Source organism: Saccopteryx leptura, chromosome 7, assembly GCF_036850995.1.
Source record: "Saccopteryx leptura isolate mSacLep1 chromosome 7, mSacLep1_pri_phased_curated, whole genome shotgun sequence".
Lineage (NCBI taxonomy): Eukaryota > Metazoa > Chordata > Mammalia > Chiroptera > Emballonuridae > Saccopteryx > Saccopteryx leptura.
Genome location: NC_089509.1, coordinates 55,688,424 through 55,705,208, shown reverse-complemented (window position 1 = coordinate 55,705,208; position 16,785 = coordinate 55,688,424). Strand labels below are relative to the sequence as shown.

Sequence of the window (16,785 nt, the reverse complement as noted above, 5' to 3'; positions counted from 1 at the left end):
TAATGCTTAGAAGTGATTAGAAGACTCTGAATCAGTAACAAAGGTTCACAGCAAATCATATTATCGATTTTGACAAGATCCCAAATTATTTTCTTTCCCTTATGATACAATAGTGAGAATATGACAAAAATCTGTTAAGGTAGTGGAAAAAAAAAAGGGGGGAACAATCAGGCTCTCATGATTACTATTATGTAATTTTTAAATAGAAATTACTGACATTTTTTCAATGTATCCTTTAAATATAATTTCAATGTTTTTATAATTAAATAAGTATAACTATTTTGTAGTTAAGGTTTATTAACTGTGACAAAAATCAAACACATATACTGTACTAAAAGATGAACACAGTACTTTGTTTTTTATCCTGAAGCAAATTTCTGAAATGACTTCATGAATCAAAGATGACATTATTTCCTATGCTTCTTTCTTTTAATCTATTTCTATGAGTAGTTCTAATTGTTAGAGCAAAAAAGGTAGGGTGAAAAAAAACAACAAAAAAGTTTAAAAAATAACAAACAAAAAACCCAGAAGAAAATAAAAAACAACCCACAAAAATAAGACAAAGAAAAAACCTAAGTGAGGTAAAAAGAAAACTGAACTAGTACATCTAAGATTTGTCTAACACTGAGATCTATGATAGTTAACAAAAAAGAAATAATTTTCTTTTGTAGGAACCATACTCTTACCTTCACTAAAGTCACCACCCTGAACCATAAAATCTTTGACAACTCTATGAAAGAGACAACTCTTATAATGCAATGGCTTCTGAGTTGATTTCCCTGTCCCTTTTTCACCTATAAAACAGAAAAATTAGTAAGCTATTTAGAAGAAAAGAAATCAAGGTAGTATTAAAGCATAATTAATGATGAAAATTTCACCCTGTAAAATATATCTCCTTTGAACTACGTAGACTTTTTTAAACTATAGAATTTTCACTCCCCTCAGGAATTTTTTAAAAATTCATGTTTAAAATCACAGGCTTTCCTGGAGAGTGCAGAAATGTAAAAGTCAATGTCGAAATCTCATTACAATTAGCATTTTTAAGAATTACTTTCACATCCTTGTCAATGTTACATAATTTGCACATTAAGAGAAAAATATATGTAAAAAAATCTAAAATATGTTTAAATAAAAAAGGGACTACTACTAGGGTAACTGAATGGCAACAAACCTGTACAAAGACATCGGAAGTTCTCACATGTTTTGGGGCACACATCAGAAAATAATTCAAAGACAACTCTTCCAGCTTAAAAAAAAAAAAGATAGTTGGTTTAAACTTCCTTATTAATTTAAAATATTAAATACTCATTTATAAATGTTAAATAGGAACATTAATCTTCATACCTGGTTGATTATTAATGGCGATGTCAAAAAAACATCGTGGACGCTGAACCTTTATTCCCATGGCTCCAATATTTCAATCTATGAGTAAAATACAGCTTCAGGCACACAAAGATTTTTCATAAATTTCTTGAAAAAATATTCTGTGAAGCATAAACTAGAAATGTAGTTTAAAGTGACTTTAATATTTACTTCCATGGCATAAATCATATGGATTTGTTTAGAGATAAGATTGCATTTGTGAGGCAAAAAGAAATAACATTAAAAAAAAGGCTTAACCATTCTACAACATAATTTCTATTTTAATAACCAAATATATAGACTGCCACCCCAAACAGAAAACTGTATTAAGTCTGTATAACTAATGAACTCAACAAGCATATTACCTTTAAACATAGAAAAATCAAGGACAAACTAATCCAATCCTTTTTGGCCCTAGAAAACAAAAATGAGAGTTTTGATTAAAATGGTGGTTTTAAAACATGTAAACCCCTAAAAAAAAAGTTTTTACTGATATGCTAGTTTAGACACACTAAATACTAATAAGTGAGATACTCTATGTAATAGTTTTATCTACAGGCATATGGCTATTATTTAACAGACATTCTTTTGAAAAAGCATTAACTTAAAAAATTTAAAACATTTGAATGATAATATGTAGTAGAGAATGACAAGAGTAAATAAAGAGCAGAAGAAACAAAGGAACCTAGTGGAAGAGCATCCAAAATGATAAACTATAAAAATAACAGTTACATCTGTTCAGAACAGAGACTAATTGAAATGTGTGTGCTTTCCTGAAAATTACCTTATCTGTGCTTTCCTGAAAATTACCTTATCTAAACTGGTAGCTCAGCAAGCAGTGCATACCTTAGCTCCAGTGAGGCTCTGAAAGAGCTATATCCTCCATCTTGAACAAATTCCTTTCTTTTTCAATTCTTAATTAATTTTTTTTCTTTTTTTGCCAGAGAGAGAAAGACAGGAAGGGAGAGAGATGTAAAGCATCAACTTGTAAAAGTGGCCCTTTAGTTTCATTGGCCGCTTCTCATACATGCCTTAATCGGTGTGTGTGTATGTGTGCGTGTGTGCACTCCAGCCAAGCCAGTGACCCCTTGTTCAAGCCAGCAACCATGGAATCATATTGATGATCCCATGCTCAAGTCAGATGAGCCTGCACTCAAGCAGAGACCTTGAGGGTTTGAACCTGGGTCCTCAGTATCCCAGGTTGATGCTCTTCCACTGACCCACCACTGGTCAGTTAATTAAAATTTTTATTGAGATAATTGTCAACTCAGATAGAGCCGTAAGATATAACAGAGATACAGCATGCATTTTACTCAGTTTCGCCCAATGGTAACATTAAAAAAAACCTGTAGTATGCCTGACCAGGCGAAACAGATAGAGGGTCAGCCTGGGAAGCTGAGGGCCCAGGTTAGAAACTCTGAGGTCTCTGGCTTTAGCACGGAATCACAGACATCACCCTATAGTCACTGGCTTGAGCAGGGGGTCACTGGCTCAGCTGGAATCCCACCCAGTCAAGTCACATAAGAGAAAGCAATCAGTGAACAACTAAGGTGTCTCAATGAAAAACTAATGATTGATGCTTCTCATCTCTCTCCATTCCTGTCTGTCTGTCCCTACCTATCCCTCTCTCTGACTCTGTCTCTGTAAAAAAAAAAAAAATCTGAAACAATAAATTACACAGAAGAAATCATAGGTACTAACCTTATGGATCTTGCCCATAGAGAACAATTTATGAATTTAACACCAAAGGCAAGGGAAGTAAAGGCAAAAATAAATGAAGGGGTCGATATTAAAATAAAATGCTTCTGGACAGCAAAAGAAACTGGCAACAAAACAAAAAAAGGAGCCAAACAAATAGGAGCTGATATTCACAAACAACAGGTCTGACAAGGGATTAATATACAAAATATATAAAGAACTCACAAAGCTCAACAACAAACAAGCAAACAATCCAATTAAAAAATGGGGAGAGATGCCTGACCAGGCGGTGGCGCAGTGGATAGAGCGTCGGACTGGGATGTAGAGGACCAGGGTTCGAGACCCCAAGGTCGCCAGCTTGAGTGCAGGCTCATCTGGTTTGAGGAAAAGCCCACTAGCTTGAACCCAAGGTCGCTGGCTCCAGCAAGGGTTTACTCAGTCTGCTGAAGGCCCGCGGTCAAGGCACATATGAGAAAGCAATCAATGAACAAATAAGGTGTTGCAACGCACAATGAAAAACTAATGATTGATGCTTCTCATCTTTCTCCGTTCCTGTCTGTCTGTCCCTGTCTATCCCTCTCTCTGACTCACTCTCTGTCTCTGTAAAAAATAAATAAATAAAATTAAAAGTCCTGTTTAAAAAAAAAAAAATGGGGAGAGGCCCTAAACAGATACTTCTCTCATAAAGACATACAACAATAAATAGATATATAAAAAGATGTGCATCTTCCCTAGCTACTAGAGAAATGCAAATCAAAACTACAATGAGCCTGACCAGGTGGTGGTGCAGCAGATAGAACGTCAGCCTGGGATGCTGAGGACCCAGGTTCAAAGCCCCAAGGTGGCTGGCTTAAGTGTGGACTCATCCAGCTTGAGTGTAGGGTTGCTGGCTTGAGCAAGGGGGTCACTGGATCAGCTGTAGGCCCCAGTCAAGGCATACATGTTAGAGCAATCAATGAACAACTAAGGTACCGCCACAAAGAATTGATGCTTCTCATCTCTCTCCTTTCCTGTCTGTCTGTCCCTCTCTCTGTTTCTGTCTCTCTCGCTAAAAAAAAACAAACTACAATGAGATATCATCTCACATCTGTTAGATTGGCTGTTATCAATTAGACAAGCAATAACAAGTCTTGGAGATGTCATAGAGACATAGGGACATCCACCACTCACTGCTGGTGGAAATGTAAACTGGTATAGCCATTATGGAAGATAGCATGGCAGTTCCCCGCAAAATTAAGAATAGAGCTACCATAAGACCCAGCAATACCCCTACTGGGTATATACCAAAAAACCCAACAACACTGCAATGCAAAGACACATACAACCCCCTTCCCTGCCGTGTTCACTGAAGCATTATTCATGGTGGCCAAGAGACAGCAACAACCAGTGTCCCTTTATAGAGACTTGGATAAAAAAGATGTGGTACATATATAAAATAAAATACTGCTCAGCCATAAAAAATGATGACATAATTGCCATTTACGACAACATGGATAGACCTTGAGAACATTAAGATTTCACAAATAGGTGGTACATAAAACTGGTAACTCATATAGACATAGATAAAAATGAAGTGGTTACCAGGAGGTGGAGGGGGGAGTAAAGAGGGACAAATATATGGTGACGGAAAATCATTTGACTTCAGGTTAATAATAGACACGTAATTCAATCAACAGTCCAAATGCTACAGAAATGTTTACCTAAAACCTATGTAGTTTTATTGACCAATGTCAACCCATTAAACTAAATTTCTAAATTAAGAAAAGTTTTTTATTTGTATGAAATTTTAATTCCTGCACATTTGAAATTAAGAATACATTGAGGCCCGGGCTGAGGAGTTCAGCTGGTTAGAGAATCCGTGGTGAGGGAACATAAAAGAAACAACCAGTGAATGCATAATGGTGGAACAACAAATCAGTGTTTCTCTACCTCTCTTCAAATCAATACATTTAAAAAAATTTTAATAAAAGAGAATACATTGAATCCATAAATCTGAAGAAACTACCCTATCTTTAAAAATATGAGATTGCCCTGGCCGGTTGGCTCAGTGGTAGAGCGTTGGCCTGGCATGCAGGAGTCCCGGGTTCGATTCCTGGCCAGGGCACACAGGAGAAGCGCCCATCTGCTTCTCCACCCCTCCCCCTCTCGTTCCTCTCTATCTCTTTCTTCCTCTCCTGCAGCCAAGGCTCCATTGGAGCAAAGTTGGCCCGGGTGCTGGGGATGGCTGTGGCCTCTGCCTCAGGCGCTAGAATGGCTCTGGTCGCAACAGAGCGACGCCCCAGATGGGCAGAGCATCGCCCCCTGGTGGGCGTGCCGGGTGAATCCCGGTTGGGCGCATGCGGGAGTCTGACTGCCTCCCTGTTTCCAACTTCAGAAAAATACCAAAAAAAAAAAAAAAAAAGTGTGTGTGTGTGTGTGTACACACACACACACACATTTTTTATATATGAGATTACTACTTAGTACCTGATTATCCTTTATCTTCTAAATAATTTTTGTAGGCCTTGTTAAATTCTCTACTTTTGGGGTTTAAGGAAGTTTCAAAGAAAGTTTAATAATTTACTTATTTTCCTCCAAAAAATCCTTCTAGTGATACCTGTTTAACCACAATATCCTGGGTAGAGATTTCTATCTTACAAAATGAGAATAGTATATATAGTACTGCCCAAAACATATAAAATTGTTTGTGATGATAGTTAATTTCCTATATACTGTGTTCTTAAAAACAAACTCCCAATTTCAAAACCAGGCAAAAGTTATAAAAGCTCAGAAAATAATCCCTAATTACCCACAACCTTTAGATACAATCTTTGATGATTTCCCAAGTTTCTCAATTCTAAGGCACAACAAAAACAATCCTATAGTTTCCGCACTTTGAAATTGCAACACCACCATTAATTTATGGAGTTAAGAGCCCATGTGGGAGCTACTGGGATAGTGGTTTGTTGTTTTTGATCTGAGTGCTGCTTACATAGGTGAATTCACTGTGGGGAAATGTTGAGCTACACTTAGAATTTGCACTCTTTTTGGTATGCTATGTTATATATCAATAAAAAGTTTACTTTAGCTCCAGCCAGACAGCTCAGTTGGTTAGAGCATCGTCCTGAAATGCAGTGGTTGCTCGTTTGATCTACAAAACATAGATGTTCCTGTCTTTCTCCCTCTCCCTACCTCTCTAAAATCAATAAAATAAACATTTAAAAAAGTGTACTTAATTAAAAAGAATGTATCTTAAAAAACTATTTTTCTACCACATTTCTCTCAAAACTCAGAAAACATTTCTCTGTTCAACCCAGCTGGTAAGGCTGAAAACTTGTTATCATCTTTGGTTCCATTCTTCTTCCCAGCTCATTATCTAAACCAGTGGTTCTCAAACTTGCTAAAGTCGGGGTGCATTTAAAATCCTACAAATAATTGTAGGCGCAATATACAAATTTCTGAGAAATATGTTATAATAATTAAGTCAAATATTAAAGAAAAAAATATAAAGTCCAAGCGTGCTTTTATGGTAATTAAACTAAATAAATGACAAAATTAAATTTATTCTGACATTAAAAAACATTTTTGTTACATTTTTTGACTTGTGCTTTTTAGAATTTGTAAAAATGAGAGGTTAAAAAATAAAAAAATGACAAAAAAGTTATCTTTTTATATATATAGATACATTCTTAGTAAGATTAATAAATTCGGCAGGTCCTGGAGCAAATGTGTTAAGTTTTTCATTCTTGTGTTTATTAGAAACATGAACCTGATGTGTCCTAGCGATTTCTTCAATGCTTGGGCATATATTTAAAATGCAAACTCTCACTTCCTCATCAATACATTGAAGAATTCGTCTCTTTTTATTCTTAATTGTGTTGAGTGCATAAGACCCCCACCATATATATCACCCTAACTTTACACCAAACAAAGGATAGAAGAAACTTGCCTCCAGACTTTCCCGGGAACACGGGGGTAGTGTAAACAATCCAGCACCACAGCTTAACAGCCTTTTGCAACCTAATCAGGCAAGTGAGGTGAGGGGCTGGGCAGACTGTCAGCTTACAGCCAATTCCCCACACCTGTGTCCCCCCAAAATCTAAAACTCCAAAATCCCTGTTGGATTTCTGGTCAACGGGCACATATTTCTCTGGAATACCATAGGACTCACCTGGAATCTTCTAGGGCGCACACTTTGAGAACCACTTATCTAAACCATTAGAAAGCCAGTTTGGCACTAACTTCAAAAACAACCCTATCATCCAGACACACAAAGGTTGCATGTTTTTGATCCTCAGGCAGGGTACAAACAAGAGTCAACCAATGAATGCATAAATAAGTGGAACTAATGTTTCTCCCTCAAAATCAATAAATAAATATTAAAAATTATTCCAAAAACTTTATCTTTACTATTACATTAAAGAAAAAAATCTGGAGTACAGTGATAGACCTCTTAACTGGTTTTCCTACTTTTACTTAGTCCTGTACTGTCTACTCTCCACAATATAACTAGAATTAATTGATTCTTGAGAAGTACAAAACTTGTTGCATTATTTTCCTCTGCCTAATATTTTCTAAGTCTTACTAGCATATTTAATCAACATGTCTTACCATGGATTCTAAGACCCTAATCTAGTGCTGCCCAGTAAAATATGAGCCACATAATGTAGCTTTAAATTTTTTAGTAGCTACATTTTACTTTTTTTTGTTTTGCTGTTTTTTTGTTTTTAGTAGATATACTTTTAAAAAGTAAAAAGAAATAGGTTAATTCTAATATTTTATTTAACTCAGTGTGTCCAAGATATTATTTCAACATATAATCAACATTAAATGTTATTCATGAGAAATATCACATTCTTTTTGTGGTATTAAGTCACAGAAATCCAGTGTCTGTCAATTCACACTAGCCACAGTTCAAGAGCTCACTAACTATATGTGGCTCGTGGATACTATACTGGACAACACAGTTCTCAATACTTTCTTCTCAGCCACACTGGTATTCCTGCTGTTCTTTAAACATTCCAAGGCCCATTCCCTCACATCGTCTTTGACGTCTGCTGTTCTCTCTGCATGAACTGATTTCACCCCAGATCTTCATATGGTTCATTCCTTCAATTAAATTAAGTTGTTGCTGAAATATCACCTCTTCACAGAAATCATCCCTTACCAACATATTAAAAAAAGCTGCCCCTGTCCTCCAACACTTTATACCCCCTTACTCTGCTTTATTTCATCCTTTATTTTCTTCCCAGCATTTAGTGATACTTGATATTTTGTTATCATAAATTATTATCATAAATTCAAGCTTTTATGTCTATTTCTCTTATGAGAATATAAATTCCATGATGTGATAGACCTTCAGTTTTACTCCCTTCTTAATTCCTAGTCCTCAAATCAGTGCTTGGTTATGGCAGAAAATCAATATTTAATAAACAAATAAATATACATACATAAAAGGGTAAGTAAGCATGTGTGAGAATGCTTCCTGCAACCCTGTTAAAACAACAAAAAGAAACACTCAAAATGTCCCACACATATACTGTACTAAAAGATGAACACAGTACTTTTTTATCCTGAAGCAAATTTCTGAAATGACTTCATGAATCAAAGATGACATTATTTCCTATGCTTCTTTCTTTTAATCTAAAACTAAAGTTTTTTGCATATATTATCAAAAAATCTTATTTAGTTAAAAAAAGGGGCAAATTGCACATATTTTTTGTACCACTCAAAAGAATACTCTATTTTCTGCAGATAAAGAAAATGATCTTAAGAGATGTATATCAAAACTACTACAGTACTCTGCAGAGGGGACCAGTTGTTGTGATGCAAGTCAATTTTCTGTTTGAAAATACAACTTTTTTTTTGTTGAAAATACAACTTTTAAAATGCATTGAAAATGTTTGTTCAGCCTGATGAGGCGGTGGTGCAATGGACAGAGCGTTGGCCTGGGACGCTGAGGGCCTAGGTTTGAAACCCCAAGGTAACTGGCTTGAGCACCATCAGCTCACCAACTTAAGTGCGGGATCAGAGAGACATGACCTCACTGTTGCTGGCTTGAGCAAGGGGTTGCTGGCTTGAGCAAGGGGTCATTGGTTCAGTTGGAGCCAGCCCCCCCTCTCCCCCCCCGCCCTGGTCAAGGCACATATGAGAAAGCAATCAATGAAAACTAAGGGGCCATAACTATTAGTTGATGCTTTTCATTTCTCTCCCTGTCTGCCCCCTATCCTGCTAAGAAAAATTTTGTTCAACAAAAAAAAGATACCAATATTATATGGTTAAAAATAGGTAATAAATCCTTATAAACTATTAAACACTAAAAAAGTCACATAAACTGCTACCATAGCACTTTTTGTATAGTAAAATTAAAAAAAAGCAATTGTACAGTAATAAAAATTGGTTAAATAAATGATACCCTTATTTAAATGGATGATATTCATCTAGCCATTGGAAATCATAGCCTTACATGTTAAAATTACAAAGATAACATTTTTCATTTATGGACTTGACAAATATAAAAAATGCTGACCTCGTACATTGTTGCCTCTAGTAAAGGGGTAAACTGATACTCCTTTGCCAATTTGAAAACCATGTATTGCAAATGCATTAAATGCCCTTTGACTCAGTAGCCACACTTCCAGGAATTTATTTTATACATATCCTACACACTTGCAAAATAAGGTTACTCAAAGCATCTGTAGTGGCAGAAAGGCTGTAAACCCAAACATCCAAAACTGAGAAACAGGATACCTAAGTAATATTGGTACAATGAACATGGCTATAAAATAGGATAAGAAAGGTGTTTATATACTGCAACCTCTAAAACCCTTTGTTAAATATGTATATAAAAAAGCAAAATATGGCCTGACCTGTGGTGGCGCAGTGGATAAAGCGTTGACCTGGAAATGCTGAGGTCGCTGGTTTGAAACCCTGGGCTTGCCTGGTCAAGGCACATATGGGAGTTGATGTTTCCAGCTCCTCCCCCCTTCTCTCTCTCTCTCTCTCCTCTCTCTCCCTCTCTCTCCTCTCTAAAAATGAATAAATAAAATAAAATTAAAATTTATTTTTAAAAAAAGCAAAATACTGAAATATATGATATATGGTACACTTTCTTTGTATTTTAAAAGTTAAAAAAATGTACGTATTTGCTTATCTAATACAAAAATACCTGGTGGGAGCAGAAATGAGTAGGTGGAGAAAATGAGTATAAAGTTTTTTTATTATATAACTGTCTGTACCTTTTCAATTTTACTAAATATGAATGTTATTAATAAGTTATAAAAAAACTGAAAAAGAAAAATTATCAAAGACTACTCCTGAATGAAAAGCTATTCCTAATATATTTGCAAGTTAGTAAGCAGTGTTTTCTATAAGATTCCAATTTTATACATAACATATGCGCATTAAAAAAATGATGGGAAACTTGGCCCTGGCAGGTATGCTCAGTGGTGGAGCACTGGCCTGGTGTGTGGATGTTCCAGGTTGAATTCCGGTCAGGGCACAAAGGAGAAGCACCCTTAGGCTTCTCCACCCCTCCCCCTCTCACTTCTCTGTCTCTTTCTCTTCTCCACCTCTCCTGCAGCCATGGCTCAATTGGAGTGAGTTGGCCTTGGGAGCTGATGAAGGCTCCATGACCTCCGCCTCAGACACTAATAAATGGCCCCGGCTGCAACAGAGCAAGGGCCCCAGATGAGCACAGCATTGCCTCCTAGTGGGCTTGCCAGGTGGATCCCGGTTGGGGCACGTGCACTAGTCTGTCTCTGCACCCCCATCTCTTACTAAATTAAAAAAAAAAAGGGAAACAAAATTACTATGCTGAAGAGATATCTGTATTACCATGTTCACCGCAGCGTTATTTACAATAGCCAACACATGAAGACAATATAAGTGCCCATCAAGAGATAAACGGAAAATGCAAATGACTATAATGGAATATTAGCCATAAAAAGAAATCCATGCCATTTGTTACAACATAACATTAAATGAAGTGTAATAACTCGACAAATAATGTATGATTTTACTTAAATGTGATATCTAAAAAAAGTGGATAAAAAATATATGCTTACACACACAATGAAATATTATTCAGTCACAAAACAAAGAAGAAAAACTTGCCAGAGGCACCTGCAGTGACTGAGACTAACAGGAACATGGAAGGTGCACAGAATCATATTTCAGAGTGTTCTGGACCTTTTACTGACCTGCCCCAGACCTTGGTGTTGGTGGAAGCTGGCCCTGGTGTGCAGACTGGCCACTCCAGTGCACACCCAGACTCAGCAAATAGCCACAAATTGGATCACTTTTTATCTCCAAAGGGGTAGCCTAGGCCACTCACAGGCAGTGTCTGACATTGACCAGCACTAGAGTACCTCTCAAAAGAGTACCTCTTAAAACCAATACACCCAGTGGTGGGCTTCAGACCACATCAGAGCAAGACCCAATTAGCTCCACAAGTGGCACACCAAAAGGGATATCTCAGCAGGCACAAACAATGCTGGGGCAAATTCCACTTCATGGGGACAGCCCAAGCACCTCATACACTGTCAGCCACCCAGAGGGCCAGCCCTACCCACAGATGGGTCAACAGCAATCAAGACTCAATTACAACAGGAGGATTCATATAACCCCCACAATAGATATTCATGGAGCACCTAGTTCAGGAGATCAAGAAGACTGCATTACTAAACTTCACAGAACACCTACTACAGGGGTCTGCAAACTACGGCCCGCAGGCCGCGTGTAGCCCCCTGAGGCCATTTATCCAGCCCCCTCCACACTTCTGGAATGGGCACCTCTTTCATTGGTGGTCAGTGAGAGGAGCATAGTTCCCATTGAAATACTGGTTAGTTTGTTGATTTAAATTTACTTGTTCTTTATTTTAAATACTGTATTTGTTCACGTTTTGTTTTTTTACTTTAAAATAAGATATGTGCAGTGTGCATAGGGATTTGTTCATAGTTTTTTTATAGTCCTGCCCTCTAACGGTCTGAGGGACAGTGAACTGGCCCCCTGTGTAAAAAATTTGGGGACCCTTGACCTACTACATTAGGCCACCATACTAAAACTGGGAGACAGAGTTGATCCTAAGACACAGAAACAAATATAGAAAAGACAACAAAAATGGGGAGAAAAAGAGATATACCCCAAATGAAAGAACAGAAAAAATTTCCCAGAAAAAGAATGAAATAAAATGGTGAAAAGCAATCTACCAAATACACAATTTAAAACTATGTTAATAAGGATGCTCAAGAAACGTAGGAAGCCAGTCCTGACTGGTTGGCTCTGTGGTAGAGCATCGGCCTGGTACGTGGATGTCCCAGGTTTGATTCCCAGTCAGGGCACACAGGATAAGTGACTATCTGCTTCTCCACCCTACCTCAACCCCATTCTCCTCCTGCAGCCATATCTTAATTGGTTTGGTTGGAGCAAGTTGACCCCAGGTGCTGAGGATGGCTCCATGGTCTCCATCTCAGGCACTAAAAATAGCTTGGCTGTGGAGCAACAGTGCAATGCCCCTAATGAGCAGAGGAGTATCACTCAGAAGGGAGACTGCCAAGTGGACCTTGGTGGGAGTGCATGAGGAAGTCTGTCTCTCTGCCTCCCCTCCTTTCACTTAATAAAAAGAAAGAAAAGGCCCTGGCCAGTTGGCTCAGTGGTAGAGCATCGGCCTGGCGTACAGGAGTCCTGGATTTGGTTCCCGGCCAGGGCACACAGGAGAAGCGCCCATCTGCTTCTCCACCCCTCCCCCTCTTGTTCCTCTCTGTCTCTCTCTTCTGCTCCCGCAGCCAAGGCTCCATTGGAGCAAAGCTGGCCCGGGCGCTGAGGATGGCTCTGTGGCCTTTGCCTCAGGCACTAGAATGGCTCTGGTTGCAGGAGAGCAATGCCCCAGATGGGCAGAGCACCACCTCCTGGTGGGCGTACCGGGTGGATCCCGGTTGGGCGCACGCAGGAGTCTGTCTGACTGCCTCCCCGTTTCCAACTTCAGAAAAATACAAAGAAAAAAAAAAAGAAAAAGAAAGAAAGAAACTTAGGGAGCCTAACCAGGTGGTGGAACAGTGGCTAGATTATAGCAGAAAAAAAAAAAAAAGTAAGTTTAAAAATAAGAATAGTTTAAGGAACTTCTGGGAAACATCAAAGATAACAACATCCACATCACAGAGGTATCAGGAAAAAAACCCAAAAGATTAAAAACCTATTTGAAGAAATTATAACTAAAAACTTCCCTAATCTGAAGAAAAAAGACACATAAGTCCAGAGAATACTATACAAGATGAACCCAAATTGGCCCACACCAAGACACATCATAATTAAAATGGCAAAGGTTAAAGACAAAGAAAGAATACTGAAAGAAGAAAACATTAAGTATCTAAAGGGAGCGCCCATAAGACTGTCAGCAGATTTCTGAACAGAAACATTTCAGGCCAGAAGGAATGTGTGTGAAATATTCAAAATGATGAAAGCAAGGATCTACAACCAAGACTACTTTGCCTGGCAAAACTATCATTCAAAATTGAAGGAGAAATAAGGAGCTCCCCTGATAAGAATAAGCTAAAGGAGTCCATTGTTACCAAACCAGTATGACAAAAAATGTTAAAAAGACTTCAAGGAAAATAAAAAGAAAGATAACTATAAAGAAGAAAATGGCAATAAGCATGTACATATCAATAATCACTTTAAATGTAAATGGATTAAATACTCCAATCAAAAGATTCAGGGTAGATTACTGGATAAGAATGCAAGACCCATGTATATAATGTTTATAAGAGACTCCGTCAGAATAAAAAAGCAGATCGATAGTAAAGGGATGGAAAAAGACACTTCATGAGCATAAACATGATAATTAAGTTGGAATAGTAATACTTATATCAGACAAAATATATCCTTTAAAACACAGGCAATAAGAAACAAAGAAGAACATTACATAATGGTAAAGGAATCACTCCAAGAGAATAGAGTCCTTGTAAACATTTATACACCCAACATAGGAGCACCTAAATAAAGAAAATCTTGGTGGATAAAAGGGAGAGATCAACAGTAACAGAATCACAGTAGGGGGATTTATAACACCCCACTGACATCAATGAATAGATCTTCCAGACAGAAAAATATCAAAGAAACAGCAGTCTTAAATGACACAAAAGACCAGGTGGATTTAATAGATATTTTCAAAACATTTCACCCCAAAGTAGCAGAATATACTGTATTTCCCCATGTATAAGACAATTTTTGAAAAAATTGGGGTCTAAAAACTAGGTATGTCTTATACAGTGGTTGTTTATTTTTTACTTGTATTTCCTGCTTTTTCACACTTGTTATTTGCACTCGTTGTAGATGAATAAAACGAGTTCAATAACTTTATGTAACACATTTTTTTTTCCAAAATTTGGGCCCCCAAATTAAGGTGTGTCTTATACATGGGGAAATACAGTACATTCTTTTCAAGTGCACATAGAACATTTTCCAGGATAAACCACATGTTAGGATAAAATAAGTCTCAATAAATTTAAAACATCTGAAATCATACCATGCATGTATTTTCTCCAAACACAATGCTATAAAACAGAAACTCAATTAAAAAATCCCTGAAAAACACAAAAACACATGGAGACTAAATAACATGATACTAAACAATGAATGGGTTATCAATGCAATCAAGCAAGCAATCAAAAGATACCTTGAGTCAAATGAAAATTAAAACACAACCCAAAATCTATGGGGCACAGTTACACCAGTTCTAAAAGGGAAATTCATAGCAATACAGGTGTACCTCAAAGAAACAAGAAAAAACTCAATCAGCCTGACCAGGCGGTGGCTCAGTGGATAGAGTGTTGGCCTGGGATAATGAGGACCCAGGTTGAAAACCCCAAAGTCACCGGCTTGAGCAAGGAGTTGCTGGCTTGAAGCCCAAGGTCACTGGCTTGAGCGAGGGGTCACTTGCTCTGCTGGAGCACCCAGGTCAAGGCACATATGAGAAAGCAATCAATAAATGACTAAGTTGTCACAATGAAGAACTGATGCTTCTCATCTCTCTCTCTTCCTGTCTGTTCCTCTCTCTCTCTCTGTCTCCTTCTCACTTAAAAAAAAAATCTCAATCTAACCTTACACCTAAAGGAACTAAAAACAAAAAAACAAACAAAAAACCAAAGCCCAAAGTGAGTAGAAAAAATAATAAAGATCAGAGTAAAAATAAAATAATCTAAAAGAAAGTATAGGCCCTGGCCGGTTGGCTCAGCGGTAGAGCATCAGCCTGGCGTGCGGGGGGACCCGGGTTCGATTCCTGGCCAGGGCACATAGGGAAGGCGCCCATTTGCTTCTCCACCCCCACCCCCTCCTTCCTCTCTGTCTCTTTCTTCCCCTCCCGCAGCCAAGGCTCCATTGGAGCAAAGATGGCCCGGGCGCTGAGGATGGCTCCTTGGCCTCTGCCCCAGGCGCTAGAGTGGCTGTGGTCGCGGCAGAGCGACGCCCCGGAGGGGCAGAGCATCACCCCCTGGTAGGCAGAGCATCGCCCCTGGTGGGCGTGCCGGGTGGATCCCGGTCGGGCGCATACGGGAGTCTGTCTGACTGTCTCTCCCCGTTTCCAGCTTCAGAAAGAAATAATAAAAAAAAAGAAAAAAAAAAGTATAAAAGATCAATGAAACCAAGAGCTTGTTCTGTGAAAAGATAAATAAGATTGATAAAATTTTAATCAGACTCATCAAGAAAAAGAGGACCCAAATAAATAAAATTAGAAACACCACATAAATACATAGGAGTATCAGAAAATATTACAAACCACATGCCCACAAACTGGATAATCTGAAAGTAATGGAAAAATTCCTACAAACATACTATTTTCCAAACTGAATCAAGAAGAAACAGAAAATCTGACCAGCTGAATTTTACCAAACCTTCAAAGAACTAACACCTATTCTTTTCAAAGTATAACACAAAGTTCAAGAAGAGAGAAAACGTCCAAGCTCATTTTATGAGGCCAGCATTATCCTTATTCTACAGAAAATTATAAGACAACTTCCCTGATGAACATAAATGCTAAAATCCTCAACAAAGTATTACCAGAAGACCAGATCGTACAGCATGATCAAATGGGGTTTATTTCTGGGATATAAGGGTGGTATAATACCTGCAAATCAACATGATACAACACATAAATAAGATGAAAAATAAAAAGCATAGTCATATCAACAGATGCCAAAAAAAATATTATTTGATAAAATCCAGCACCGATTTATGAAAAAAACTATCAGCAAAGAGGGTATAGAGGGAACATATCTCAACATATCATAATAAAGTCCATATATGACAGACCCAGAGCTAACATCATAGCAATGAGAAAAACTTTCCCTTAAGATCATACCAAGATAGGGATGTCCACTTCCACCACTCTAATTCAACACAGTACTAGAAGTTCTAGCCACAGCAATCAGACAAGAAATAATAAAAGGCATCCAAGTTGGAAAGGAAGAAGAAAAACTGTCAGCTGCAGATGATGTGATACTATATATAGAGAACCCTAAAGATTCCATCAAAAAACTACTAGGACTGATTAAATAAATTCAGTAAAGCAGCAGGATACAAAATTAACATTCAGAAATTGCTGGCATTTTTATACACCAATAACAAATTATTAGAAAAGAGAAACAAAGAAAACAATCCCATTTACAATTACAACAACAACAAAAAAGATACCTACAAATAAATTTAACCAAGAAGGTAAATGACCTGTACTTGGAAAATTATAAGATACTG

The 16,785-nt window shown here is 37.6% G+C and overlaps 1 protein-coding gene across 15 annotated transcripts in view; it reads right to left on the bottom strand.

Annotated features, from left to right (window-relative positions):
- The window catches only part of PPIG (peptidylprolyl isomerase G), a 58,012-nt gene that overhangs the window by 28,025 nt on the left and 13,202 nt on the right, over positions 1-16,785 (bottom strand). For 7 of the 15 annotated variants that reach the window (XM_066346444.1, XM_066346440.1, XM_066346455.1 and 4 more), the window contains 4 exons: positions 1,728-1,776; positions 1,345-1,422; positions 1,172-1,246; positions 687-794 (listed from right to left, as the gene is read on the bottom strand). In XM_066346444.1, the coding sequence (XP_066202541.1) occupies positions 687-794; positions 1,172-1,246; positions 1,345-1,405 (244 nt within the window). In that variant the 5' untranslated portion in view covers positions 1,406-1,422; positions 1,728-1,776. Of the gene's footprint in view, positions 1-686; positions 795-1,171; positions 1,247-1,344; positions 1,440-1,727; positions 1,777-8,079; positions 8,149-9,908; positions 10,053-16,785 lie in introns of those variants that run through there. The other 8 variants (XM_066346453.1, XM_066346443.1, XM_066346451.1 and 5 more) reach the window with 5 other exon arrangements.